This window comes from Trematomus bernacchii, unplaced genomic scaffold, assembly GCF_902827165.1.
Source record: "Trematomus bernacchii unplaced genomic scaffold, fTreBer1.1, whole genome shotgun sequence".
Lineage (NCBI taxonomy): Eukaryota > Metazoa > Chordata > Actinopteri > Perciformes > Nototheniidae > Trematomus > Trematomus bernacchii.
The window spans coordinates 1,735,960-1,763,709 of record NW_022988050.1 but is presented as its reverse complement, the minus strand read 5'-3'; the positions used below and the strand labels follow the sequence as shown (position 1 = coordinate 1,763,709).

General features: G+C 41.7%; 1 protein-coding gene and 1 non-coding gene across 2 annotated transcripts in view; both read left to right on the top strand.

Annotated features, from left to right (window-relative positions):
- The window catches only part of fam20cb (FAM20C golgi associated secretory pathway kinase b), a 62,280-nt gene extending 35,240 nt beyond the window's left edge, over positions 1–27,040 (top strand). The window contains exons 4-11 of the mRNA XM_034119902.1: positions 13,307–13,399; positions 17,376–17,491; positions 18,171–18,351; positions 21,415–21,524; positions 22,539–22,620; positions 23,026–23,085; positions 24,563–24,713; positions 25,572–27,040. Of these exons, the coding sequence (XP_033975793.1) occupies positions 13,307–13,399; positions 17,376–17,491; positions 18,171–18,351; positions 21,415–21,524; positions 22,539–22,620; positions 23,026–23,085; positions 24,563–24,713; positions 25,572–25,670 (892 nt within the window). The 3' untranslated portion in view covers positions 25,671–27,040. The remainder of the gene's footprint in view (positions 1–13,306; positions 13,400–17,375; positions 17,492–18,170; positions 18,352–21,414; positions 21,525–22,538; positions 22,621–23,025; positions 23,086–24,562; positions 24,714–25,571) is intronic.
- trnar-ccu lies at positions 16,855–16,927 on the top strand. Its single transcript has one exon. It is a non-coding gene; the product is annotated as a tRNA-Arg (tRNA).
- Positions 27,041–27,750: the final 710 nt, after the last annotated feature.

The following is a 27,750-nucleotide window of genomic DNA, read 5'->3' as shown; positions in this document are numbered from 1 at the left end:
AAGAGGGGGGGTCACCTTGGTTGGTGATTGGCTAATGGTTACACAAGCCAAAACATCGTTATGACATCACAAAGTGGCCAAAATCTAATCAGCTCATTTTCAGACAGGTTTTTATATAAATGGATCAGGACAAAAAGAGAGAGAATCTTTTTTCCTGAAACTTTCAGAATCGCTTTACACAGAGGGGGGACACATGTTGATGTAGAAGAGACGTGAAGAAGTGGATTTTGCATAATAGGTGACCTTTAATTACAAATTGGAGGTATTTTACTTGAGTTAATTTAACTTTAATCCCACTTTTTCCTTCCATGTCTCCTTTCTTTAATGTTCAAAAAGCTCTTTATTGTTCTCATACTGCCTGTGCTGAAGCACCTCTTTTCACCCTCTGTCTGAAACCAGAGCCCAGTCTGCTCTGATTGGTTAGCTGGCCGGCTCTGTTGTGATTGGTCAACCGCTTAGATATATCCCACCTCTTAGCCTATCAGGAACAATGTGTTGAAGCGCTAGCCAATAGAAAGACGAGTGTTACATAGTGATGTCACTTTGTTACGGAAGAAGTGTCTACTTCAAGCAGCTTCAAAAGTAACCTCCTGTTTTTACATGAATGCAGAATAAATAATTATTTAATACTATAGTATATATTATCATTTTACATCAAGTGCATTTTATACTTTGATTCTATTGATTTTACAGTGTGGATTTAGTACTTTTACTGAAGTAAAGTATCTGAATATATCCTCCTCCACTGCACACATCTAACCTTTCTGTCCCTTATCTCGATTTTAAAAGCCTCTCAATATCAATCTAGTTTCCCGTCTTCTTCCGGCGTCTCCCTCCTCCTCCTCCTCACCGTATCTTTCCACACTCTAAACCTCTAACAGCTGTGTTTTGCTTGGTGATTTTCATTTAAGACTGTTCTTCACTACAGCACAAGCCTCTTTGAAGTGTCTCCAGATTGAAAGAGAATCTGTTTTGTTGTGAGAGCGATGGCTATATATTCAGGATGCCTTCATTTACATGGCGCTGCCCCCCAGGACTCGTAGGCTGAACTTAAAATAATAAAAAAACAGGATGTAGTTTATTTTAAAATCATCTCCATTGCATAATTCATTACGTATTGACTATATCTTTATTCACGCACATTGTGATGCATGTGAATTATAGTGCTGTTTATCAATGGGGGCCGCATTCAACACGAATACATCACTGTCTTCCATGGAGCATCTGTAGATAGAAGGCAGACTGTAACTGTGTGTGTGTGTGTGTGTGTGTGTGTGTGTGTGTGTGTGTGTGTGTGTGTGTGTGTGTGTGTGTGTGTGTGTGTGTGTGTGTGTGTGTGTGTGTGTGTGTGTGTGTGTGTGTGTGTGTGTGTGTGTGTGTGTGTGTGTGTGTGTGTGTGTGTGTGTGTGTGTGTGTGTTGTTCTAGTTGTCAGTATATCTCTTTATTCTTTCATCACTTGCCAGTTTGTGTCTGTGTACCCTCTCTATCTCTATTTGTCTCTCTCTCCTGTGTCTATCCTAATCTGTCCCTCCCAAATGTGTGTGTGCACGCACCTACCTTTACGTGTGTGTGTGTGTTTCAATGTGTCAAAGAGAGAGAGAGAGAGAGAGTGTGTGTGAGAGAGCTTTGCTGGAAGGAAACAGCTGTCTCTCTGTGTGTCAGGCCTGGGATCTGAAGGGGTGAGGAAGTAACGGAGGAGGAGGAAGAGGATGAAGAGCACTGCAGAGCCCCGGGAGCTGTGACAGCCATCACACTTAGAAACTGCAACACACGTTATCCCAAACCACACTCAAACACTTTACACACACACACACACCTGGATGATGGTTGTTGTTTAGATGGGTGTTTGTGCTGAGCTGGTTAGAGATCTTTATTTCATTATATCTGCAAACACTAGGGTTTAGAGCAGGGGTTCTCAACTGGTCAGGCCTCGGGACCCACTTTTTCCTTTGTCAATAAATCACGACCCGAAATTTTGAACCACTCAAATCTATTCAACAAAAAATCGTGCTGTAATATATATACGCTTTTCAGCTTACAATATTAATAAAAGTGAAGTACAGTGCATATATCCCTTATATCCCTTCACAGAACTAAAGTATGCTTTTAAATAAGGTTTAATGAGATGATGGAATCAAAGCTGAACTGTATAACACGAAACGGCACACATGCTGAAAACCCAACCTCAGAAGGGGGGTCTGGGGGGATTGTCCCCCAGGAGATTTTTTGAAATATATAAACTACGCATTCTGGTACACTCTGAGAAGAAAATAAATAATACCCGACATATTAATAATATTTTATGCAGTTTGTTTGTTTCTCACTTTGTTCTGACAGCTTGCTGCTCCACAGAGAGAGAAGAGCAAAGAGGAGATGTCTGTGTGAATTACTTTAAATTGTGGGTAAGGGTAGATAGCCCCCATTGTTCTGTGACCTGTCAATCATCAAACCGGGGGTCATATTTCATTATGTGTTCATTTGTATCTGAAGTTGTACCCATGGATGTATAAAGAATAGTTCTACCGCAAAGTTATTCTCCGTGGGGACTTCCGGCAACAATCTTGATTCTGATTGGCCAGAAGACTCGAAAAAACATCAGCAAAGATGTTTTATTGAGAAGATGATCACTACTAAATGTGGAATTGTTGTCACTCACACATCTGCGACCCACTCGAAACGACCCACCAGTTGAGAACCACTGGTTTAGAGGCACAAGGTGATATTTGTACATTTGTATATTTAAATCACTTGGAGTCTTCTTATTTGAGGGTTTTCTGTCTTTACAATTCCAACTATTGAAACACTTAAACACTTTGTTGTGTTCAATGTTAATCAAGCAATATATTACTGTAGGGCTTCTAATGAAGAATCGCTGTGCACTAATCAGTTGAGCAGAAGAAGTATACAAATGAATGACAGGTTTTTAATGGGGTGCTGTGATGCCTTCATTATGTCAGCGGCAGATAACAAGAAACACTTAATAAATGCTACACATTACTATCTTCTATTCCTTTCTTTCCCTTATCTTTCCATGTGCCCTTCATTCCTTCTTACATCTATATTTGATGCTATTTGCACACGGGTGTATAACTGTTAAAAAACCTATTTTCTTTTAGATAATTACATTATAATATCATTAATCTACACTCTATATTGTAATTTCAAATATACAAACCTTTGCATCACTTTTCAGGATTTCCTTTCATACTCAGTTTCTCTTTCTATCTTTCCTTTCCTTTCCTTCTTTCCTTTCCTCTTTCTGTCTTTACAACAACTACAGATCACTTACTCAAATAAAACAACCCTTCACAGCATCTCATTGGTCCACCAAAGCCTGGTCACAGACCTGAGAACACAGCGCAGTAAACGGTAACACGTGTCTTCAGATGCGCCGGTACGCCTGTCTCATATTCTAGTAAAGTGTTTTTTTTCTTCTCAATTTATCAAATGTCATTGCTCAAAAGGTCAACCTTCACATGTGTTCGGCTTGAGATAAAACAATGAACCGCCTCCTCTCATCTGCAGCTTCCCTGTGGCGCTTTCTCTATTATTTGTTGACCCATAGAAGGGATCTGCTATCATACCCTCGTGCATTTAAAGCTCACCTGCCTCCTCGCAGCTCAAACACCCCTATTAAGGTTTCTTTCAAGCTGCTTCTGTGTGTGTGCACGTACAGTACGATCCTATATGTGTGTGAGTTCTGTGTGCTTTGCCAAGCCTGTGGGTTTGACGGATGATGTGTGACAAGTGTGTGGAGTCAGCCCTTTGGTGGGAACCCTCTGGGGCCGCAGGACGCCCTTGTCCTTTTTAGATGTTACTGCATTTATGTGTTGTATTCGTCTACAGTGCAGGCTGTGGCCCACAACCACAGCTTTAGGCTTATGGTGATCGATTGGCACTCTGACTTTGAAAAGTAGATAAAACTCTGTGCACGCTACGCCCTGATGCTCCGTTGACACGCTGATACTCTGGGTGTTATACCTTGGGAAAGATAGTGGCTCTTATTGTATAGTCAAAGGAAACATGATGTTTTGTTTACATAATTCGGCTTAGGAGAAACAGAAAAAAAGGAATTGGATGATGTCCAAAACTGTTGGACCGTGAACAAGATGAGGAAAATAAAGAAAATAACCCTGTACTGTATTTTGTTGTGTGCAGGAATTTGCTTCATGCATAATGCTGAGCTGTCACAACTTTGCAACGCTCTGCTATGGATAACTTGCAGCCACTGGGATGCAACGCTGGGGAAAAAAGACATGGATTTGGGATGAGAGCAACAAGAAATTCCCAACTATTACTTAATAATAATATAACTTGTAAAAGCTAGCAAGTTAGTCTATACAATATATAGTGTTTGACCTAAACTATAGCCTATAAATCAGCATATTTCGGCCTCTTTTGCTTCAATTTGTATCATTCTTGTTTAATTCTTTCCATTGCAAGGCTCCCTGCTTTGTGGAACAGCAGCGCTAATTTGCTAAAGGGACTGAGCTTTGATACCCAGTGTACAAACATGTGATGGTTTTATAAAGGGATTTGTTCAAACAAACAAAGGCAATCTGTTTTGTTAAGAAGAACATCATGGTTTGGCTTGAAGAATGTGGCTTGTTATCTAACAAAAAGATAAAAATCACTTGTTTTAAGTTACAGATGTCTTCTGGTTTCACAATCACCGTGCTCCAGGGTGAAAGTCCTGTGTTTGTTTGACTTTGAATTCCTCAAAACGCTCTTGCCAGTTCAGTTTTGTTGTATGGAAACATCATTTTTGGGAGTCCAGTGCAGTTTCCACTCATCACTGACTGCAGGACACCTGATTTATATTTGTTCAGAGTGGATCTGAGTGTATTTATATCCGCAGCTTGAGGCTAAATACCTTTTTCTTTCTGATTTGATTTCAATAACAGGGCAAAGGGAAATGCCTCTTCCTTAGTCCCCCTCCTTCCTGTCTCTCTATCTCCTGCTGGTGTTACAGAGGTCAGCTATGCACAGTTTTCACAGGTACATTTTCCAGATGCATCGCTCTCATTCACCTTTATATTCTCACACTGCTGTGTGTTTCGCTGCGAGACCTCCACTGGCTGCTGGGGCCCCTCGGAGCGGGGAGCGGAGCCAAGAAAGTGTCTGACCACCCGGTGTAAACTATGTGTTTACAGAGAGGCCAGGGTCACACTGGGCATGCTCAGATCGGGACGTCTCACCTGCCGCCGCCGATGATAAAAGATCTGATGTTGGCACAGACGGCCGGATAGAGGCGCCACCAGACTCTCGTAAAAAACATTCTTTCTTCTGCCCTTACATAACAGCATTTGGCAGTTCTAATATAAGCAGGGTTCCCACGGGTGCTGGAAATCCTTGAAAATGCTTGAAATTGTATGTGGTGTTTTCAAGGTTTGAAAAGTGCTTGGATTTTGGGAATGGTGCTTGGATTTGGGACAAAGTGCTTGAAATTGCAAATGCTTTACTTTTACAAGAAATTGCTGTCGCTTTTTAGATTAAAAGAAAAGCGAGCTTAATTGCTTCGCTTCTACATAAAACAGCTCCGCTCCGTCATTCCCGCGCTATGCACGTGACCTGCAAGTTTTTGTTTTACGTGTGACCTGGGCATTCTGATGAGAGTGATAGATGACAGTATGCCAGGAAGTTGCCGTTTCAATGAGCGTTGGCTAGCAGAAGACAAATACAAGCCATGACTAAGACTTGGATCAACCCCACGAAAAGCCTCCTGCAAAGTGTGCAAAAAAGACTTTCAGTTATTCACGATGCGCGAGTCTGCGCTGACGAGCAACATGAAAGGTACGCCGTAGTAGAGCATTTCGGATTTGGCTAACGTTGCATGTTACATTTGTTTAAGCTAGTAACGTTAGCAAGCTGAATAGCAAACTCGATCAGGGATAATTGCTTATGCAGGTGACAATCATTTCAGAGGAGCGTACCTATGTCAGTACACCACAGGATGGTTACAGTCGCCATCCTGTGGTGTTCAGAGGAGGAAGCACTCACTGTTGTAATTAGACATTAGCTTGTTAGTATGTTGCTATAAATTATAAACTGAGGATTTGACCGCGTCTCTATGGTTGATAATTTTAGGGCTGTTAAATAAAGTCTTGCAGTATTATACAAGTAAAACTACATTTTGCTTTAATCCCACGTAATTGTAGAAGAAACACAGTCTTCCTTTGAAAATGTATAAGTGAGGTGTCTTGAGTAGTCAGCATTACCGACAAATCATTGTACACATTTGTAAATATTATTTTCCACTTGTTACCATTGTGAGTCTATTTTGATGCAGCTCTTTTTGTGGCTACAATTCAGGCTAATACACTACCAGAGGTGGAATAAGTAGATATTGTACTTAAGTAAAAGTAGAAGTACCAGAGTGTAGGAATACTCTGTTACAGTAAAAGTCCTCCATTCAAAATGTTCCTCAATTAAAAGTAGAAAGGTATTGGCATCAAAATATAGTTAAAGTAGCGACAGTAAAAGTAGTCGTTATAATAATAGTTACAATAATATATATGATATGTTTTATAATGATTGATCATTAAAGGTAGGGTATGCAAGTTTGAGAAACCGGCTCGAGATACACTTTTTGTTATATTCCATGGAATGCTCTTAACATCCCGATAGCAATGAATATCTTAAGTGCTTTGACAAAAAATCCATACAAAAATGTCATCTGTGGAAGCTGTAGTACTGTAAAAAGCACGACCAATCATCTGAGCCGACCCGGCTAAAATAACTGGATGGTCTACCTGCCTGTCAGCCTTCCATCTGTGCACAAACTTATCTCGTGCCCTCATTGGTCATGTGCGCGTTCGTGTGTGTTGGAGGAGGGGCCCTGTAAGGAAGTCTGAAGGAAGGGGCAGATTTTCTCCGGTTGTGTATTTTCAAATTCTAGCGATCTCGAGCCTCTTACCTACCCTACCTTTAAAGTGTTCTCAAAGCTGGTAAAGGTGCAGCTAGTTTGAATGACTTTGTATACTGCAGGGTAGCTTGTGAATTTACTCCAGGTGGAACTAAAGTCTGATTTAACACTTGATTATATTTCACATCATTCATCCACATCTGTAAAGTAACTAAAGGTATATGTAGTGGAGTCAAAGTACACCATTTACCTCTGACTTGTGTTTACTGCCAACCTAAAAGTACCTCAAAAATAGTAATCAATAATGTATTGAAAAGTTATTTGGCTGATTGTGGATGCCCAGTCTACGTACAGATGGGTCACTCATTTTGAAATATTAAACTAGGTTTTTTTTCTTTAATTTTTCATCCTCATGTAGAATGCTATTACGAAACACACATTTGGTTGTTTATAGCATAAAGAACATCTGATTTAATGTGAGGTAGGGAAATAATCATTTGAGTATAAGTATGTGTATATAAATATGTAATTTACAACAGCTGTAAGATGCTTGAAAAGCTTGAAAATGCACCTTGAAATTGCTTGAAAAGTGCTTGAATTTGACTTTGGAAAAGGTGTAAGAACCCTGTATAAGGAAGGAGAAGAAACGTGTGTGCTTCTCCTGGCGATAGATATCTACTTATCATTCAGCATAAAGCCGCGTTGGATTTGTAAATATTTTAAAAGGTTAAGCTCAGCCATACAGCCCAAAGTGAAAGGGACGAGTATATTTTGAGTTATCAACATCTCTGTGTCCTCTGAGCTTAGTGCATACTGTGTACTCAAATATTTATAGACTTTATAATGTGTTCATGCATTTATGTATGTTTCCTCTGCCTTTACGGGGGCGGCTCAGCTTCCTCGAAACAACATGCCCCTAATGGTTTGCTTGATCAGAACACGCTCAGATTCAGCTGAACATAGGTGCTGCTGTTTAAGGATTCAGACGTCATGTTACGTAACAGATGCAGGGGTGGGAGGGTTACTTTAAAAATGTAATCTGTTATAATTCAGTAACCTGTAACAAAAAGTAATCACTAACCTAATCCGAGAATCAAAATATAAAAGTTACCTGATTACTTTCCGTAATTGTTGGATAACCTCAATATCAAATGCAAGTGTATGCAGTGTATTATGTAAAACAACAGAACAATGTGACCTTAGAAAATAATTAACCAAGATATGAAGGATTCAAAATGTGTCCTCAGCTATGAGATTTTATTTATAGGAGCCTGCCTATCATGAAGCATATTCAGGTAGTAGCCTATATTGCTTCGTCGCATTCATCTAGATCCTCTGTCTCGACCCAGTGAGCGACCGGGCCTTCTAGAGTACCCTGGAACCGAGGGAAACTCTGAAAGAATACGCCCATTGGCTACAAATCAATATATGATTGGTTGATCAAACTGTCAATCCAAATGTACGCTCTCATTCAGTGCAAAACGGCCAGAGCATTCTATCAAGGATATAGAATACCTTGGTTCATTTCATTTCATTTCAAACCTTTATTTATCCAGGTGTATCCCATTGAGATCATTGATCTCTTTTTCAAGGGAGACCTGCTCAAGTAGGTTCCACATGAAACATAAAAACATAAACAGAACAACAAAAAGGACATCATACAGCATCATTACAGGGATTACAATTTACAATAACTATCCACATGAACAGGTACCAACAGCTTCCGATTGAGTAGCATCCAACCGAGCTTTAAAAACATTTAGTGGCACCAGATTGCTCAGTTTCCATTTCAATTGCAGACTATTCCAAAACAGAGGAGCTGCGCATCTAAATGCTATCTTCCCTAAGACAGTCCTAGCAGTTGGCACATTTAATAAAACCACAGCATGCGATCTCAGGCAGTAGCCACTTACAATTCGCCGTGAGATCAGGAAGCAGATGTAGGATGGAAGTTTCCCTAACATGGCTTTGTATATAAAAATATACCAGTGACTGAGCCTCCGTACAGTTAGCGAAGGCAAACCAGCCCTTGCCTACAGGGTACAGTGATGGGTTAATGCTTTACAGTTTGTCACAAATCTCAGTGCACTGTGATACGCGGCATCTAACTTGATCAGGTAATGGGCAGGTGCATTCATATAAATCAGATCACCATAGTCCAGTACAGGTAAAAAGGTCACAGTGGCTAGCCTTTTCCTGGCCTCAAGCGAGAAACAGGACTTGTTCCTGTAGAAGAAACCTAGCCTAACCCTCAGTTTTTTAAGCAGGTTATTGACATGACGTTTAAAAGTGAGACAGTCATCAAGCCAGATACCAAGGTATTTGTAACAGGTAACCACTTCAAGTTTTATTCCTTGCGTAGTTACAATATCTAAAAAAATAGGATATTCTACCCAGAGACCCAGAACAAGATCTGATTGGTTGCTTTCTTTTCTAACACAAAACCACTGAAATGCGTAGTGCATGGTCCGAGAAGGACAAACAAATCAACGTAACACTGTGATATTACAGAACAACAACACAGATACGATTCTCATTTATTCATTTTATATACATTTTATTACATTTTATTTATATAATTAAATCGATGTTTTGTTTGTTTTATCTGAGTGTTCCAGGGTATTCTCTGAATACCTTGAAGGCCCTGACGGTTCGCCACTGGCTCACACACACTATGTTATGAACATATAGGTTCACCTACTGAATTAAAAACAGAACACATGAACCAAAGAAAGTGAAAACCATAAAGCAGATTCAGGCAGTAGACGTACAGATTCACACTTCAAGTATTAGCTACAGAACAGTACAGCTTACAGAGAAGAGATAACATCTGTCTCTTTCCTTTAATTAAAACATAACACTGGAAGAACACTATACTCACAAGTCATTAAATCATTTAGCAGCAGTTTTCAGTTTACGCAGTGAAAGACATGTTTTTACTGTAGACAGAAAACAGACAGACTTATGACATGCTGCTCTTCATAAACACACTATTGTTGTTTTTTAACAACAACATCTGGCTAGTAATTCCTAATTTAAGTCTTTGTGTAAGGGAATACAGTTACCTTTTTTCTGTATCCTGATTACATAATCCCATTAAAAGTAATCTGTTACTCCCCAAGCCTGCATATTTGTTACTTAAATAACTCTTACGAGACATATTGTGTCCTCCTCCCTGTCCCTCATTATCCTCTCCATTTAACTCCAGTGCCATTGTCACACTTAAGCTCTTCTCCTTTTCTTCTTCCTCTCTTTTGAGTTACCCGGTGTCATGCCACGCTCTAAATAACTTTATTGACATTTGAATTGGATGTGGATCACGGTAATTATCCAGCCTTCCTGCTTCCTGGCTGGCATTCAGTGTGAGAGGGGAGCGTCGGAGCAGCCGGGGCCACAGGCACAGAGATTTGTCTCAAATGTAAACATATGCTTGTATTCACATGCTCTCTCATATTGGTATTCACTGAGTCGCAGAAAAGCAATGACGCATAACATGTGTACTGTACGCCTCATCGACTTGTGTTTTGGTGCGTATTGGAGCTTTGGTATGAATAAAAGCAGTGTATTCTGCCGATTCCCCCCCTATAGAGACAGCAATGTAGTAGGACTATGCGAAATATGCTCGTGGACTTCTTTAAGGCTGAATGACCATGAATCATCTCTCGAGAATGTTTGCTCATGCTTATCCTTGAAGATATCTCCATGACGACGCTCCGGTACGGTCAGCACAGCCATGAAATACTGCTAAGTTAGAGCTTCACCTTATTGGACACTTTGTCCATGGTTTGTATCTTGAGAATGGGAATGGATTGACTTTACAATACATAATGTCAGGCAGAGCTGGAAATCAACTCTCCTGATCATAGACCAAGGGATTGTTTACCTAAGATGTTATTTGCCTCACTTTTTGTGGATTGTATGTCATATTGTAGCACATCTGTGGGTTTTTAACTGATTTTTCTCTCTTGATTTACATGCAATGCAGAGTCAAGCACTAAATGCTTTTCAGGAAATACACTTTCTCGAGTTTTTTTCGCATCCATCTGTTAAATATGAAGCTGTTGCTAGCAGTTAGCTTAGCTAGAGTGGAAACAGGGGGAAACATCTAGCCCTGCTCTGTCCAAAGGAGACTAAATCTGTGATCCAGCCCCTCTTAAGCTCGAGTCTCCACTGGAGGCAGCAAACTCAAGGAAGCCCCGGCACTCGGATAAGAAAGGACACATATCTGTGCAAAAAGACACTGTTTAAAGTCATTTATACAAGTCATATTTTCACTTACAGTGTGTTTATGGAGTAAAGTCACGATATATAACATATTAATGTGTGATCTTTAGATGCGCTGGTAGGTTTTTTTTGTACTTTTGGACAAAGCCAAGATAGCTGTTTGCAGTTTCCAGTCTGTATGCTAAGCTAAGCTAACCAGCTGCTGGCTCTAGCTATATTTTTAGCGCATAGTGCTGTTAATCTTCTCATTTACTTCTCAGGATGAGTTTATTTCCCAAAATGTTGGCCAATTCCTCTTAAATATCCATAGACCAGCCTTTGTCAAAACAGAATGGGTCAACTTTTCTAAATGAAGGGTAAAGACCTTATTTCTCATTTCCTTAGATATCAGTTTCAATGCTTCCACCTCCAAAAAGCAACATTACCTTATCTGCCATAGACTGGTAATAACTTACCTTCACTTCGCATGTTGGCCTGAATGATACTGTCCTGAGCTGCACTGGAGTGAATAGACACTTTCAAAGTCAGTATCATTTTTCCTCGGTGTGGAGCGAGGGCTGTGTCCCTGAAGCGAGGCTATCCAGGAGGAGAGAGCGATACAATCAACGGACGGCCTTTTCCCGGCTGTTAGGAAGTGAGGGATGAGCGGGAGAGAGGAAAATGAGTTGAGAAACGTTAAAAGGAAAAACAGGGACGCTCCGACACAAAATGTACCAAACTAAATGATGATTTTCTGTTTACTTTGGTCAAACTTTCCCACATCTGCCGAGAGATTGAAGGATGGAGAACGATCAGAGGAATACAGATAAAGTCAGGAGGACATTTTTTAGTGGATGAATGTGTTTCTGGGCTCCATGTTGCCTTTAGTTAATGACTGGTGCATATGTCAGCCGTGCAGCTGTGCAGTTACAATCAGCCAGGCAGCTGAGGCAGAGAGATGGAAAGGAGAGAGCGAGAGAGAAAAGGGGAGAGGCGCACACACAGATATAAAGTATTAAGAAGAAAGGAAAGAAAACAGTTCTGCTGAGGGAGAGGAGGTGAGATAGCAGAGGGTTTTTGAGCGAAATAAACAGAGAGAGGCATCCCGAGGGAATAGAGAGAGAAGGAGAAGTTGCCAAGATAGTTTCCATTCTTCTCATCCTCCCTCAACTAGCTGAAGCAGAAATGGCAGAGGCTGCAGTCCAAATCATTACTCTGGAAAGTATTTACTGTTGTCAATACCAAACAGCAAAGAGACGTGTACAAAAGGGACGAAATGACTCAAATATGCAGCGCCTCTGTGGAAAGATAGCATTTTAATGACAGACTTCTCCGCCTTGGATTCGTGAAAGACATTAACATATTTCTCTGGGAGCCTTTTCACCTCCACCACCTTTGACTTCGCCTTTTCCACCCCGGCCGTCCTGCCTGTCCTGGCCCATCCTTGGCCGTCCTCCATCAGCTCTGGGATTTAAGCCTTTAAGAGCCTCTTCTCCCTCCAGTAAGAGCTTTAAGGCAGAATGTGAGTGGAAAGCAGTTTTTTTGGGGGGGGGGGAAGGATCAGAGCTAGACAGAAATAGGTACAGTTCCAGAACAGGAGGAAGCGCGTGACCTTCGATTGTCCCGGCTTCTTGTTGCCCCACAAAACATCCACAGTATCTCCGACGAGGGCCTTTTGTGAGGCAAGGACACGGGTTTATTGTGCGTTGGTTATTGCTTACGACAATGTTTGCAGTGTTGGGTACACAGGTGTAAAGCAGAAGGGTTTTTATCACCTCTGGAGTTGTGTTGGAAACATGGATTGATTTAAATCCAATGCACCGATATAAATGTGTACTTACTAAATACTATTGATTCCTGTTAGTCATTCCTTGTCTTGCATATTGGCTACTCTCATCGGTTTGTGAACTTCACAGATAATGAAACGAATATCAATAATCGATTCATCACGTAAGTCATTTACATCGAGCTTCTCAAAGGTCAACATTTTCTGTCTTTTGGACTGAAAAAAACACGTTTCCCATACATCCGTTTGGGACCCCTGGGATCTTACAATGGCTATTTTTGTAAGTGAGATACCGTACTATACACAACCAGGAAAATGATTGCAGCTTTGGTTTAATATGTTGCATTGTCACGTCATCACTGAGCCTTTTGCATACTGCTGACTGTCAAACCCTCGGCTTTGTGTGACAGTCATACCTGACCTCCATTCTTCTTTTTGTGTGTTTCTGCAGGCAGACCCGGGAGCAGGAGACCCCCCCAGACTTCTTCTATTTCTCTGACTTTGAGAGACACAACGCAGAGGTCGCTGCCTTTCATCTGGACAAGTAAGTCACCATCAGCCATTCTCAGATAACATGTAGTTCATGTTATCTGAGACATTTTGTTGTCACATGTTCATCTGTCTTCTTCGCTGTCAGAAACCCCTCGTTCTTCTCTGAAAAACAGACTTTTCAGCTTCTTGCTACACAGGGAAATGTTTAACCATAGGCAAGAAGAGGGGGCCACCAACTTTTTGTAAATAATTTCAAACCTTTAAAAGTGCAAGCTAGGCTACTATTGGTTTTAAAAATGGTTGTTTTGGCAACGTTGTGAAGTGAACTAACTCTAATACTGGACAGCCTGGTCTCCTGATAATGGTGTTACCACACAATAAAACTGCATTGTCAATTATATTTTGGATTAAGGTATTTCCTCGCAGATTACTTTTGTTTTTGTTATATCACGGATATGTTGAAACCCAAACCAAAGTAAACTTAACCAAGTATGTTTTTTGTGTTTAATACTGTTACTTTAATCCAAAGAAAATATGTTTCCCTCGTAAAAAATAGTTGAGAATGCAGTTTAGTTTGACAGGAACGTCGTTTTTAAGATACAGGGTTGTGCCTTTAAAAACGTAAGTACTTAAGCATGGGATTGTTGGACTCATGGTGGACTGTATTTAAAAAAAGGATCAAATTCGATAGAAGAACCAGAGATATCTTCTTATATACTCCACATAGTCTTCCCATGGTCAAATCCCGGTGGCTCCATCACCCTCAGGGGCAGCAGTGGATGTCCGGTGCAGAAACCGCCTCGATGCTACAAACATTTTCAACGAAATAAGGTCAAAAATCTGATGTTCTTGAAACTGCTCTTACTCCCTCAAGCCCAAATGCTTCTCTCCATCCCAGAGGACCAGCGTCCTGCAGGTTTGTGTTCCTCCCTGATTGCTAATTTGCTTCTCCTCGAGTCAGCTCATTAACCACCCGGGAGGAACAAAACCCTGCAGAACACCAAGCTTTCCTTTTAACAGTGAAGCTTAAAGAAAGGTGTTGGCAAGATGCAGATCTACATGTGTGAACGCTGTTTCTCTTCTTGGCATGAACGCCCTCCATGAACTCATATTTCCTCGGCTTCTTTTGAATGTTACTCTCCCTCAGAAAGTCTCTTTGGTGTGAGCCGGGGCCCGTGCATGAGGCCGTGAGTCAGAGAGAATGAATGCCGCCCTCCCGCAGCTAGCATCTGACTGAACAATGAGTGCAGCCTCCTTGCTTAGCTAACCTCCACGCTCTTTGACTTCTCAGTCTTTACAAGGCGAAAGCTTTACGGCCTGCCCGTCTGCCTGCCCTCCAGACTTTAATGAAAAGAGAAAACCTCACGAGGCCCTGCGATCGACCCGAGAAAGAGATGAGTTTTAGCGCCGGGGTTGCTATTAAAGTGGACCTGACGTCACTGTGTGGCTGTGTGTAATTATGAGCGGGGGGGGGGGGCTTGTGTTGCAGGCGTGTGAAAAGCTGCTGATACCAGATGATTGTGAGGTCGCACACATGTCCAGTCACATCCTCAGCCATGTTGAATCTGCTTTCCCTTCAGGCTCAATGACACAGTTCAGCAGCAGTTGTATTAGCAGCAGCTTTCTTCACCAGTCTGCTACACATCTGGTTGCACACACACACACACACACACGGCATATGTGTGGGTTAAGGGGAAGAGAAGCAAACCAAAGGCATGAAAAGGCCCTGTGCCCATTCTAAATATAAGCCAGGCAGGGTTTGCCAAAAGGAGCGCTTTATTTTTTCTCCTTATTTTGTCTGTTCTAAATTAGAGCCTGGCTTCAGAGCTGCTGCTGCTGCTGGTGCTGCAGAGTGTCAGACTGCACTGCCTCCCAGGGGTCTGCACACACACACACACACACACACACACACACACACACACACACACACACACACACACACACACACACACACACACACACACACACACACACACACACACACACACACACACACACACACACACACACACACACTGTCTCTTCTTATACGGGCTACACTGCTTTAAGCATCATTAATTATGTGATTGGATTTAAATGGGAAGTGCACTTGCTGCATTAGGCGATGGGAAAGGAGAGTGAGCAGGTATAAAGACATACAGGACTGACGTGACCTGAAATTATCTAACCACATATAGCTTCCAATTCATCACATACATTTGTCATACTGTATAATACACTGTAGATGTCATGCAATAGCAACAGTATAAAAGAAAAGGAAATGTAGGGGATTATATACAGACATATTAAGATAAACAGTCATTATCATTTAGCACTTAGCATATCAAAAATGGGTTTTAAAAAAAAGACTTAAAAACATTGAATTTCCCAACGGGGATTAAAAAAAGATTTGTCTTATCTCATCTCACTTAAGTACACCATTTAAGTGATGGTTAAAATCATTGCTTAAGAAAAACAAAGCAAAGGGGACTTACGGCCCGTCCACACAGCGGCGTGCGTTGTCGCTTGCCGGCGGGCATGTCTGAAGCTAGACCAACAACCAATCACATGAATCTCCCGCCCCGGACACACAAGCAGCGGTTTGATTGGCTAGAGCTTGTACTTGCATATGATTCGATTGGCTCCCACAATGCAGTTCGGCGAAGCGTGACGTCACCCCATTCAAAGTGAATGGGCTGAAGCGTTGAAGCTTTAGCGCACACCGCTGTGTGGACGGGCCGTTACTGTTTCTCCATTTTGCTACAGTGCACATTTACTACTATTTCCCCATTACAGTGAACATATTAAACATGCCAGATATAGATTAATATAAACAACACATATAAAACATTGAAATGTCAAAAGTAAAGAAGCCATGATGAAAGGTCTTTTACATCTAACCAACATCTATGGGACACAGGACATGAGGAGAATGTACATGTCTGCTTTTGAAAACAAGTTTAAAATGTCCTCTGTGGGAATGTGGGACATGGATGGAGGAAAAGAGTGATGAAGCTGCTCCTTCAGCATGGCAGCCGGCCCGGGCCCAGCAGGCCTCGCTGTGTCCAGGAAAGAGACACGATGTGTGCGTCTGTCTCTCTCCACACGCCACACTCCTTGATGGCATCATTTATACGGGCAGCTCTTGGTTAACAGCTCTCTCTCCTCCATCTTTAATCTCTCTCTCTGGCCCTCAGGCCTCGGCCATTAGGTGTTGTCAGGGGTATCAATGTTTAAAGAGGCCGTGCTGATGCTGTGGCTGGGTGGTATTGACGACTCATGAATAAAACAGAACACAGGAAGACGGTCACGCCATCTTTCAATAAAACACACACCCGGAAATATATTTCACCAGAAAGCTGGGAGGAAGTTAAAATGTGTTTGATGTAGACTGATAGCCACATAACAACCACACAGAGGTTTACCTCAGGGGGTGTGAGTATCAGAGCAGATCTTATGTCACAGTGCCCCCTTTTGGCAGTGGAAGAAAACTACAAGGAGGTTCTCGAACACATGTAAAGCCTATCCGCCCCAGTGGCCTAATGGATAAGGCACTGCCCTCCTAAGGCAGGGATTGTGGGTTCGAGTCCCATCTGGGGTGATCTGTTTTCTTCTTTGAAAATATTTTCATTTGTTAGATCTTAGTGATTAGTAAAAGTTAAAACCCTCAATTATTGTCCAAATATGTAAAATAAAGCAACAATATCAGATTTGTTGTTAAACTGGCACCACCAGAAGTTTGTAAAACTAGCTGTTAGCTATTTTTGTTACCAATAGGATTACAGACAACTATCATTGGATTCATTTGTTGCTATAGAAAGTTTTAAAAGATCGTGATTCTTACAGTTATGAGGAGTGCCTTCTTTCTTTGATATCCAAGTAAATGTCTAAATCTTTATAGAGACAAAGATATCCTGGACAAGAAAAAGGTCCCACTGAATCTCTAGATGATTTTCGGCCGCCTACAATTGTTTTGTTGTGTGTTAATGAGCTGTGTGTGAGACCTATTCTGAAGCTGAATTAACCCCTCAGTGCTTTCTGTCCTGCAGGATCCTGGACTTCCGACGCGTCCCTCCGGTGGCCGGCAGGCTGGTCAACATGACGAAGGAGATCCGAGATGTGACACGAGACAAAAAGCTCTGGAGGACCTTCTTCATTTCACCAGGTACGAGCTGAAGAAGTGCATTTATCGGTTTTTAGCGACACAACTAGAAGGAAAAAACTATAACCAAGATATCCTTGAGATTGATTTTTACTTCAAACAAAGAATTATTGAAAAACGCTGCACCAACTTCTCTTCAGTCTCTTTGAAACTGCGGGAATCACGCTGCTTCAGAAGCATCAATCGAGATGATGTGTTGGTCTCAGAAGATAATGAATAATTAAATGACATCTGTGCAGCCTTCAACTATTTTCTTTCTCATCCTACAAGCTAAGCAAAAAGGGACCAGTGTCCTGCCTCATAATGCCGTGCAAAGCTACTTCTGTGCCCTGAATGACTGTCATATTAATTTGCATGGGATTAGTATTATCTGGGGACTTTAGCTTGCGCCTAAGCAGGAGAGTTAATTAGCGATGCAACTTTTTACATATTATACACATGGAAAACTTTCACAGGATTCAAATTACTGACAATCTCAGCAATTAATACTGAATGTCTCCAGGCAATTTAAATCTTGTGAAGAGGCTTTTAAATGATGTGGTGTGCATTTCAAAAGGAAAGAGGGTGTACTAGTCAAGTATTTACCACAGAGTTGCATAATGAAATAAACCTTGCAGTCACTTTTTAGCAGTTTTTTAAGAAATCAGCCTGCAACTATGTGTGTTCTCTCTCCAAATCTCAGCCAACAACGTGTGTTTCTACGGAGAGTGTTCGTACTACTGCTCCACTGAGCACGCTCTGTGTGGGAAACCCGACCAGATCGAGGGATCCCTCGCCGCCTTCCTGCCTGACCTGGCGCTCGCCAAACGCAAGACCTGGAGGAACCCGTGGAGACGCTCCTACCACAAACGCAAGAAGGCAGAGTAAGAGAATCATCCTGAACAAACAGACACTGAGGGATTCACTGTGCTGCTATCAGAGGATATTTATTACACTCACTGACAGATACTGAGGGCGTTAACTCATGAGCAAGATATCTGTGGTGTGTACGTTAAGAAGTCATCACGTATGTACACAGAACCACACACAGGGATATTTGAAGGTCCCCTATTATACCGTTTTTCATCTATATATCACAGGTCTCAGATATATACAGAACCTGTCTCTGATTGGCTGAAACACCAAACAGATCATTGCAGCATTACCCATAATCCCCTCTGTTTCAGCCCTGTTTCCAAAGTGCTGATTCTCTGTCTGTTACTTTAGATGAAAATAAGGAGCCCCTCCCCACGCCCCTCTGAGAGGGGGGGGGGGGGGTTACCTCGGTTGGTGATTGGCTAATGGTTACACAAGCCAGAACATCGTTATGACATCATAAAGTGGCCAAAATCTGATCAGCTCATTTTCAGACAGGTTTTTATATAAATGGATCAGGACAAAAAGAGAGAGAATCTTTGTTCCTGAAACTTTCAGAGTCTCTTTACACAGAGGGGACACATGTTGATGAAGAAGAGACATGAAGAAGAGGGGACACGTGTTGATGTAGAAGAGACATGAAGAAGAGGGGACACATGTTGATGTAGAAGAGACATGAAGAAGAGGGGACACGTGTTGATGTAGAAGAGACATGAAGAAGAGGGGACACATGTTGATGTAGAAGAGACATGAAGAAGAGGGGACACGTGTTGATGTAGAAGAGACATGAAGAAGAGGGGACACATGTTTATGTAGAAGAGACATGAAGAAGAGGGGACACATGTTGATGTAGAAGAGACATGAAGAAGAGGGGACACATGTTGATGTAGAAGAGACATGAAGAAGAGGGGACACGTGTTGATGTAGAAGAGACATGAAGAAGAGGGGACACATGTTGATGTAGAAGAGACATGAAGAAGAGGGGACACATGTTGATGTAGAAGAGACATGAAGAAGAGGGGACACGTGTTGATGTAGAAGAGACATGAAGAAGAGGGGACACATGTTTATGTAGAAGAGACATGAAGAAGAGGGGACACATGTTTATGTAGAAGAGACATGAAGAAGAGGGGACACGTGTTGATGTAGAAGAGACATGAAGAAGAGGGGACACATGTTGATATAGAAGAGCCATGAAGAAGAGGGGACACATGTTGATGTAGAAGAGACATGAAGAAGAGGGGACACATGTTGATTTAGAAGAGATATGAAGAAGAGGGGACACATGTTGATGTAGAAGAGACATGAAGAAGAGGGGACACGTGTTGATGTAGAAGAGACATGAAGAAGAGGGGACACATGTTGATGTAGAAGAGACATGAAGAAGAGGGGACACATGTTGATGTAGAAGAGACATGAAGAAGAGGGGACACATGTTGATGTAGAAGAGACATGAAGAAGAGGGGACACATGTTGATGTAGAAAAGACATGAAGAAGAGGGGACACATGTTGATGGAGAAAAGACATGAAGAAGAGGGGACACATGTTGATGGAGAAGAGACATGAAGAAGAGGGGACACATGTTGATGTAGAAGAGACATGAAGAAGAGGGGACACATGTTGATGTAGAAGAGACATGAAGAAGAGGGGACACATGTTGATGGAGAAGAGACATGAAGAAGAGGGGACACATGTTGATGTAGAAGAGACATGAAGAAGAGGGGACACATGTTGATGTAGAAGAGACATGAAGAAGAGGGGACACATGTTGATGTAGAAGAGACATGAAGAAGAGGGGACACATGTTGATGTAGAAGAGACATGAAGAAGAGGGGACACATGTTGATGTAGAAGAGACATGAAGAAGAGGGGACACATGTTGATGTAGAAGAGACATGAAGAAGAGGGGACACATGTTGATGTAGAAGAGACATGAAGAAGAGGGGACACATGTTGATGTAGAAGAGACATGAAGAAGAGGGGACACATGTTGATGTAGAAGAGACATGAAGAAGAGGGGACACATGTTGATGGAGAAAAGACATGAAGAAGAGGGGACACATGTTGATGGAGAAGAGACATGAAGAAGAGGGGACACATGTTGATGTAGAAGAGACATGAAGAAGAGGGGACACATGTTGATGTAGAAGAGACATGAAGAAGAGGGGACACATGTTGATGGAGAAGAGACATGAAGAAGAGGGGACACATGTTGATGTAGAAGAGACATGAAGAAGAGGGGACACATGTTGATGTAGAAGAGACATGAAGAAGAGGGGACACATGTTGATGTAGAAGAGACATGAAGAAGAGGGGACACATGTTGATGTAGAAGAGACATGAAGAAGAGGGGACACATGTTGATGTAGAAGAGACATGAAGAAGAGGGGACACATGTTGATGTAGAAGAGACATGAAGAAGAGGGGACACATGTTGATGTAGAAGAGACATGAAGAAGTGGATTTTGCATAATAGGTGACCTTTAAGGAGGAATCCAATCAATTAGTCACATATGTACACAGAACCACACACAGGGATATTTAGTCACTGCATTACATTGATTCTAATCCTAATTCTCTCAGACTGAGCTGCTGCCGCCCCCAGCTCCATTTACTGTATATATTATATATAACATCCAATTAAAACGGACTGACATCCGATAAGATAATAAAACCAACTGTACAGATCATCACTTATTATTATAATCTAGTGATGATAATGATCTTAGTTCTCCAAATGATTACAAGAATTCATTGGAAAAACACTTTAAAGGCGAAACAAGTTGGATTGTTGGTGATGTGTTAAAGCAGCATACATTCAATACATTACAAATGAGAAGAAGATGTAACCCCAGTGATGTCCGGGCAGCATGAAGTCTCTCATTGCACACCTGTTTTTACCGCTCCTTTGCCAAAAGAAATACCCAAACTTTCTGTTCGTAGCACTTTCAAACGTTTGCCTTGTTTAAAGCTAATGTTATTGCAGGATCTTGCTGTTTTGTCTTCATGGCTGTTATACGTCGCTTTGGTAAAAAGGCATCAGCTAAATGTGATATTTGAATGTCCTCAGATGGGAGGTGGACCCGGATTACTGTGAGGAAGTGAAACAGACCCCTCCGTACGACAGCGGGACGCGACTGCTGGACATCATGGACATGACCGTGTTTGACTTCCTCATGGGTGAGAGTCCCTGTCCCACAATGGTCACTTTTAAGAGGTTCATAATGGGCAGACACGGATGGATTACACTTGTGGTCAAACTGTTTATCTGTACATTAAAGGGGACCTATCATGCAAAATGCACTTTTGTATGTCTTTTATACATGAATATGTGTCCCCGGTGTTCCAGGGAACTCACCAAGTGTCAGAAAACACAACCCTCTCTATTTTCCTCCATACCCAAATCTCTAAAAAAGGAGCTGCAACGGATCTGATAAAAACTGATCCAGATTTGAACACTGTCCAGACGTCAGGACAGTGGCGCTACGGCTATTGGGCCAACTCCACCAATCAGGAGGAGACAACCACGGCCATTGCTGTTCGAAAGCGCTGGAGACGCTGTAGTACATATGCCAGGCCAGTAGATGGTGCTGTTCTCACTGAATCAGCCCTTGCTAAAAAATGTAAAATTGAGCGAAATGAGGCATGGCTAAAATGCATGATCTGTTTGGTATTTTGAAAAAAAAAAGTATAAATATGCCTTATATAGGTATGGTCCTACACTATATTATTATAATATAGCATGATAGGTCCACTTTAAAGTAAATATTAAATCAATAAAATCAACAGGAATGTGGACACATCATTTAGTATTGCTTTTACTGTGCTCTCCTCAAAGTCCCCAGAATGTCACCTCCCTTTATTTACTTTTCATTTGTAGACTTGCTCAAACTTTTTCCAACACTGTTTTGAGAGTTTAAAGGTAAAACTGAAGAAGTAATAGATATACAAAAGAAGTAACCACTGTGTACGAGACTTGCTTCCTGGTGCAATCATACATTCATGTGATGTTGGCAATGAGGAAAGAACCAATGCCTATTAAGAGAGGGATTGGTAGATAGATAAAGTGAAACACATGCATATATGCACTCCTTTTGGTGGAGAAAGGCTATCACACACATAAGGTTTACTACACACACATGTGCTCTCCTTGTTTACCTCTTGGCTGAATTGTTTACTGTTATTCCCACACAGGAAACATGGATCGGCACCATTATGAGACGTTTGAAAAGTTTGGAAATGAGACGTTTATCATCCATCTGGACAACGGCAGAGGGTGAGTCACTGCTTTGTATCTCAAGAGGCTTCAGGAACGATTCAACTGCTTTCATTATTCCACTCGGCAGCAGTGCATCCACACAAAGGATGAGATCATTACAGCAATAATAATCTGCGGGTTACTGTGGAATGTTCATGGTTACGAAGAAGAACTAAGCACACAATAAAATGACTCACAAACAGATTTTAAAATCATCACATGTCACTTGTTAGACGCTTTTATCCAAAGCGACTTACATACTCAATACTGTGGGCAATCCCCACAGGAGCAATTTAGGGCGAAGTGTCTCAGGGACACAACGACATGCTGACTGCAGTGGGGTTTGAACCTGTGTGGGGTTTGAACCCACTGCGCCACAGCCTCCCTAACAATCATCTAAATCCCTATTTGTTCCTCCGACAGATTCGGAAAGCACTCCCATGACGAGGTCTCCATCCTGGTGCCGCTGACCCAGTGCTGCAGGTGAGCTCTTCTTCTCTGGTGTTTTTTTATGTAGCTTCATAAGAAGGGTAAGGAAGCCCTGAAGAGAATATATCTGTATTGTCATCATACAAGTAAGGGATAATGTGCAGCGACGCGGTCATTATGGGTAAAAGAACACCGACAGGCAGATCAGGAGCCCGACACGAAGCGGAGGGATCTAGATCGGCATGAAGGTGTTCTTTTACCCATAATGACCAAGTCGCTGCACATTATCCCGCTTATTACATGGCCACATTCTCAACAAAGTAATGATATGACTCCCACTATTAATTGAAATGCTTTTATGGATTTAGAAAATAATTTTATTGATTTAAAAAATAGTTGTATGTATTGATTTAAATTGACATGCATCCGCTAACAAAAATAGACCGTTGTTACTGTTTGAACTAACGTAGCAACGGCAGGAACTGCTTCAATAGCGTTTTTGAGGAGCTTTTTGATTACAGATTTGAAAACATCGTTGCTTGTTTTAAAAGTAGCACAATTCATTATGTCAAACCTTGGAAAGTATCTAGATATCCCTGCCCTAATGCAAAAGTAACTGGCAACTGAATATGTGTCGCCGTTTGATGTCTATATCTGGACCGCTGCGTAAAAAGGAAGGTTTCTGCCCGTTAATTCTCCGCTGTTTCCTTGTCGCTCTTGTCTTGTCAGTTCGAAAAGCAAACTGCATGCAGTTTGCTTTTCAGCCAAACTGTATACAGTTCAATCGACCGGACTTCTTTCTGCAGATTTGAGCGTCCTTAACAACGGTCATAAATCCTTGACAGCGGTCTGTCTGTTCTGGATTAACAACGTGTCACGTGTGCCGAATTGACCAATCAGAATCGAGTATTCAACTAAACCATGTAATAAAGTACAATAAAAATGTCTTTGGCAACTCTCACTGCAGTCAAATATAGACACAATAAATAAACAAGTGGTAAAAGCAGAGGTAGTAGCGATGACAGTGCAACGAGATAACATTCAATGTGCATATGTACACTTACAGTCTGAATATATATTAGTAAAACAGCCATAAGTATGTCTAAATAGTGCTTGCAGTCTTGAGGCGAGAACATTTGATCAAAAAGTTCTAGTGATCCATTTCAAAACCTTTCTTTTTACCAGGATAATTGTTCTAGGTTCCTTTCTTTTGGCTATACATGTTTAATCAAAGCTTATCCATCAAGTAACATGATATAAATGTATACATATGTACCTTTTGTTTAGCGTACATGGAGAAATGAAAACTATTGGAAGAAAACATGAATGGTTTCACTCCCATTCAGAACATGGGTAGTGGTGCACTTCAGCCTCTAGTGGCCACAATGAGTATTACAACAACAAACACTTTACACCTGGCATTGACATGTATCCTGGGCATGTAACATGTTATAAAAACAAGTCTCTCTTTATTCTTTATCTCACAAAGCTGCTCTGACTCTTCCCCCCCCCCCCGACTCTCTCCCTGCAGGATCAGGAAGTCGACCCACCTGCGTCTGCAGCTGCTGGCTAAAGAGGAGTTCAAGCTGTCGCTGCTGATGTCAGAGTCTCTGGTGAGGGACCGGCTGAGCCCCGTCCTCATCCAGCAGCACCTGCAGGCCATGGACCGGAGGGTGCGCCAGGTCAGAGCCACACACACACACACACACACACACACACACACACACACACACACACACACACACACACACACACACACACTACAAAACTACATGTTGAATGAAATATATTTTAACCACTTTTATAATTTCCCCCTGTAATGAACCTTCTTAAGCACAAAATACTTGTCTTCGATGCCTCTTGAGTTGAACGATCCGTCTTGGCTCTCAGCAGCAGATGTCGTCACCACACACACACACACACACACACACACACACACACACACACACACGCACACACACACACACACACACTCTCATTTATACTGTGTGTGTTGTTGTTTATTTGTGACTGTTATGACTTTCTTTTTAAGACATGGCATTGGCATACAATCTATGTTTGTGACATGTTTGTGACATACCATGACTATGGACAACTTGTATGGCATACGATGCTTTTACTTTTCCCAGATTTGTATTGAAAGTCTATTATGACAACAGACCTCCATAGATTCATTTGGAAACCTCAATAGATGCTTCAAATGTATTAACAAAGTGATTTGGTACAGCCCCAATGCATTTATATATCTTGTATCTCACAAGGCATTTTCAATCATTAAGTAATGAATTGATTAATTGTCTATATTATTATTTGATTGCATCTGTTTGTTGCATTATAACCCAAGCAAAATGTCCTAAGTTAACAATATATCTTATCTTGTATGTAAAGCGTCTTTGAGCATGAGGAAAAGCGCTATAGAAATCTCATGTATTATTATTATTATTATTATTATTATTATTATTATTATTATTATTATTATTATTATTATTATTATTAACTTAACCTTTTTCTCTTATCCTGTGGTGTTTCTTCGTCACTAGGTGCTGAATGTGCTGTCAGACTGCGTAGAGAAGGAGGGCTACAGTTACGTTGTGGAGGATGACCTCCAGGGGGCCGCCCCGCCCCCCCTGCAGAGGTAGCTGTCCCGGGGCGCTGGCAGCAGGACCGACTCACTGACTCCCTGCAGAAAGTAGATCCGGTCTCTCTCTTAAAAAAACCCTGAAACTCAGATGCTCTCCGTCTGCACTGGGATTTATTTTACCGCTGCCTGGAAGTGAAGCCTGCTGGATGGGACTTACAAACTTGACTTGAGCTGCACGGGTGACGTGTGGATGAACCTGGGTGGGGGTCACAAACTGAACTGAGCCCCACACATGGACTCCTTAAAAAAAACACCCCACCTGACTCTAGTGTCATAGCGTCACCCTGAAGCACTACGAAACCACGAAAGTCTTGAAAGAGACGCCTTCTCTCTGTCTTCAGGACCCTGCTTTTGAATTCAGTGAATTCTGAGGGACTTGTAAAGTTACCCCCTCTCTCTTCACGAGCTGAATTATGTGTTTATACGTATCGTTGGTATTGAAGTGTTTCGGTTCACGGTGGACGAGGAGATTCCCGTTGTCTTAATTATCCAAATGTATTGATTTGCTGAAAAAATGTTTTATTGCATAGTGTCTTTTATTATTTGTATTCTAGCTTCTATCATTGGTATTCAAGATGGAAATAGTGGAGTGCAGGTTTACTCCTGGATTTATCTGCCCATAAATAAGAGTATTTATTTAAAAAAAAGCCTATTTATTATTTGAAATCACTTTCTGTTTCAACACAGTGGTGTACTTCCTCATTTGTCCACAAGAGGGCGAACTGAGCACGTGGAAAAGCTCCGCGCCTCTCAGTCAAATCTCCGTATTTAAAAAACTTTCAAAAGTATTGGTTAAATTCAAACTACGGTGTTCCTTTATTTCAGTGATACAGATTTAGAGTACCAAAAGCCAAATGTGACACTTAATAGTTTTATATTTTAGTTTTGTTTGTAATATATTTGATGTCCAGATGTTGCTGTTGTGGAGAGATTATTTTTCAGGATGTATATTTCATTCATTACCAACAGCTGACAGATTTGAACTGTCAGCGGTGCGGTCGCTGGAGGAAAGTTAATATATAAAGTAGGAAAATCTAGTGCCTGTGCAATGATAGAAATACTTGAATGTCTGGTTTCATGGCGGAGAGGAAAGATAGGGAGGTGTGCATAAATGTGTGTGTGCTGACTAACATCGCCCTGTGTCAGGTCAGTGTGTGTGTGTGTGTGCGTGTGTGTGTGTGTGTGTGTGTGTGTGTGTGTGTGTGTGTGTGTGTGCGTGTGTGTGTGTGCGTGTGTGTGTATCCATGGAGAACCTTAAGATGACGTTCTTAAAGGGAAAACGCTTCTTTGTTTTTTATTCAACTTTCTGTGGATTTCTTTGTTTTCATTTCTTTGCATCATGGTTAAAGTGCAATAAAACTAAAATAAGCAGAATGTTATAACGCGTCTGTTTTTTATCAGAAGTATGCGGGTTTGCTTTGTTTAAATACCGTCTGAATGAAAATGGAGAAACCAATAGCTGATCAGAAAGTTTAAAAAAAACTGAAATGTAATGCATCTATGTACGTTATCTCCCCAGGCATGAGCAATAGTTACATATCTTTGTCTTCACCTTATCTTAGCGCAGTGGGTGTCATTAACAGAGAGCGAGGCGCTGAGGATGGCTGCACAGAAAATGGCCCTCAGCCGCTCTGTGTGTGTTTACTGTTCCCCCCCCCCCCCACCGCTGTGTTTTCATAACCTTTCCTCACAGAACAGCCCCCGGAAACACCACTCGCTAAGTTTACATGAATGCATACACACGCACACACACACACACACACACACACACACACACACACACACACACACACACACACACACACACACACACACACACACACACTGGTAGACAGCGCTATGAATGGAGGAAGTCTGAGACAACATCAGAGTGACCAGAGGAGGAAACCTCGTCATGGGAGCGAGGCGCTAATCTGATCTGAGGTCAGACAACTGATACTGAGACCTCCTCTTCATCTCCTCCTCTCCTCCTCGCCTCTCCTCCTCTTCTCCTCTCCTCCTCTCCTCCTCGCCTCTCCTCTCCTCTTCATCTCCTCCTCTCCTCCTCTTCCTCTCTGTTCCTTCATTTACAGTTTTTT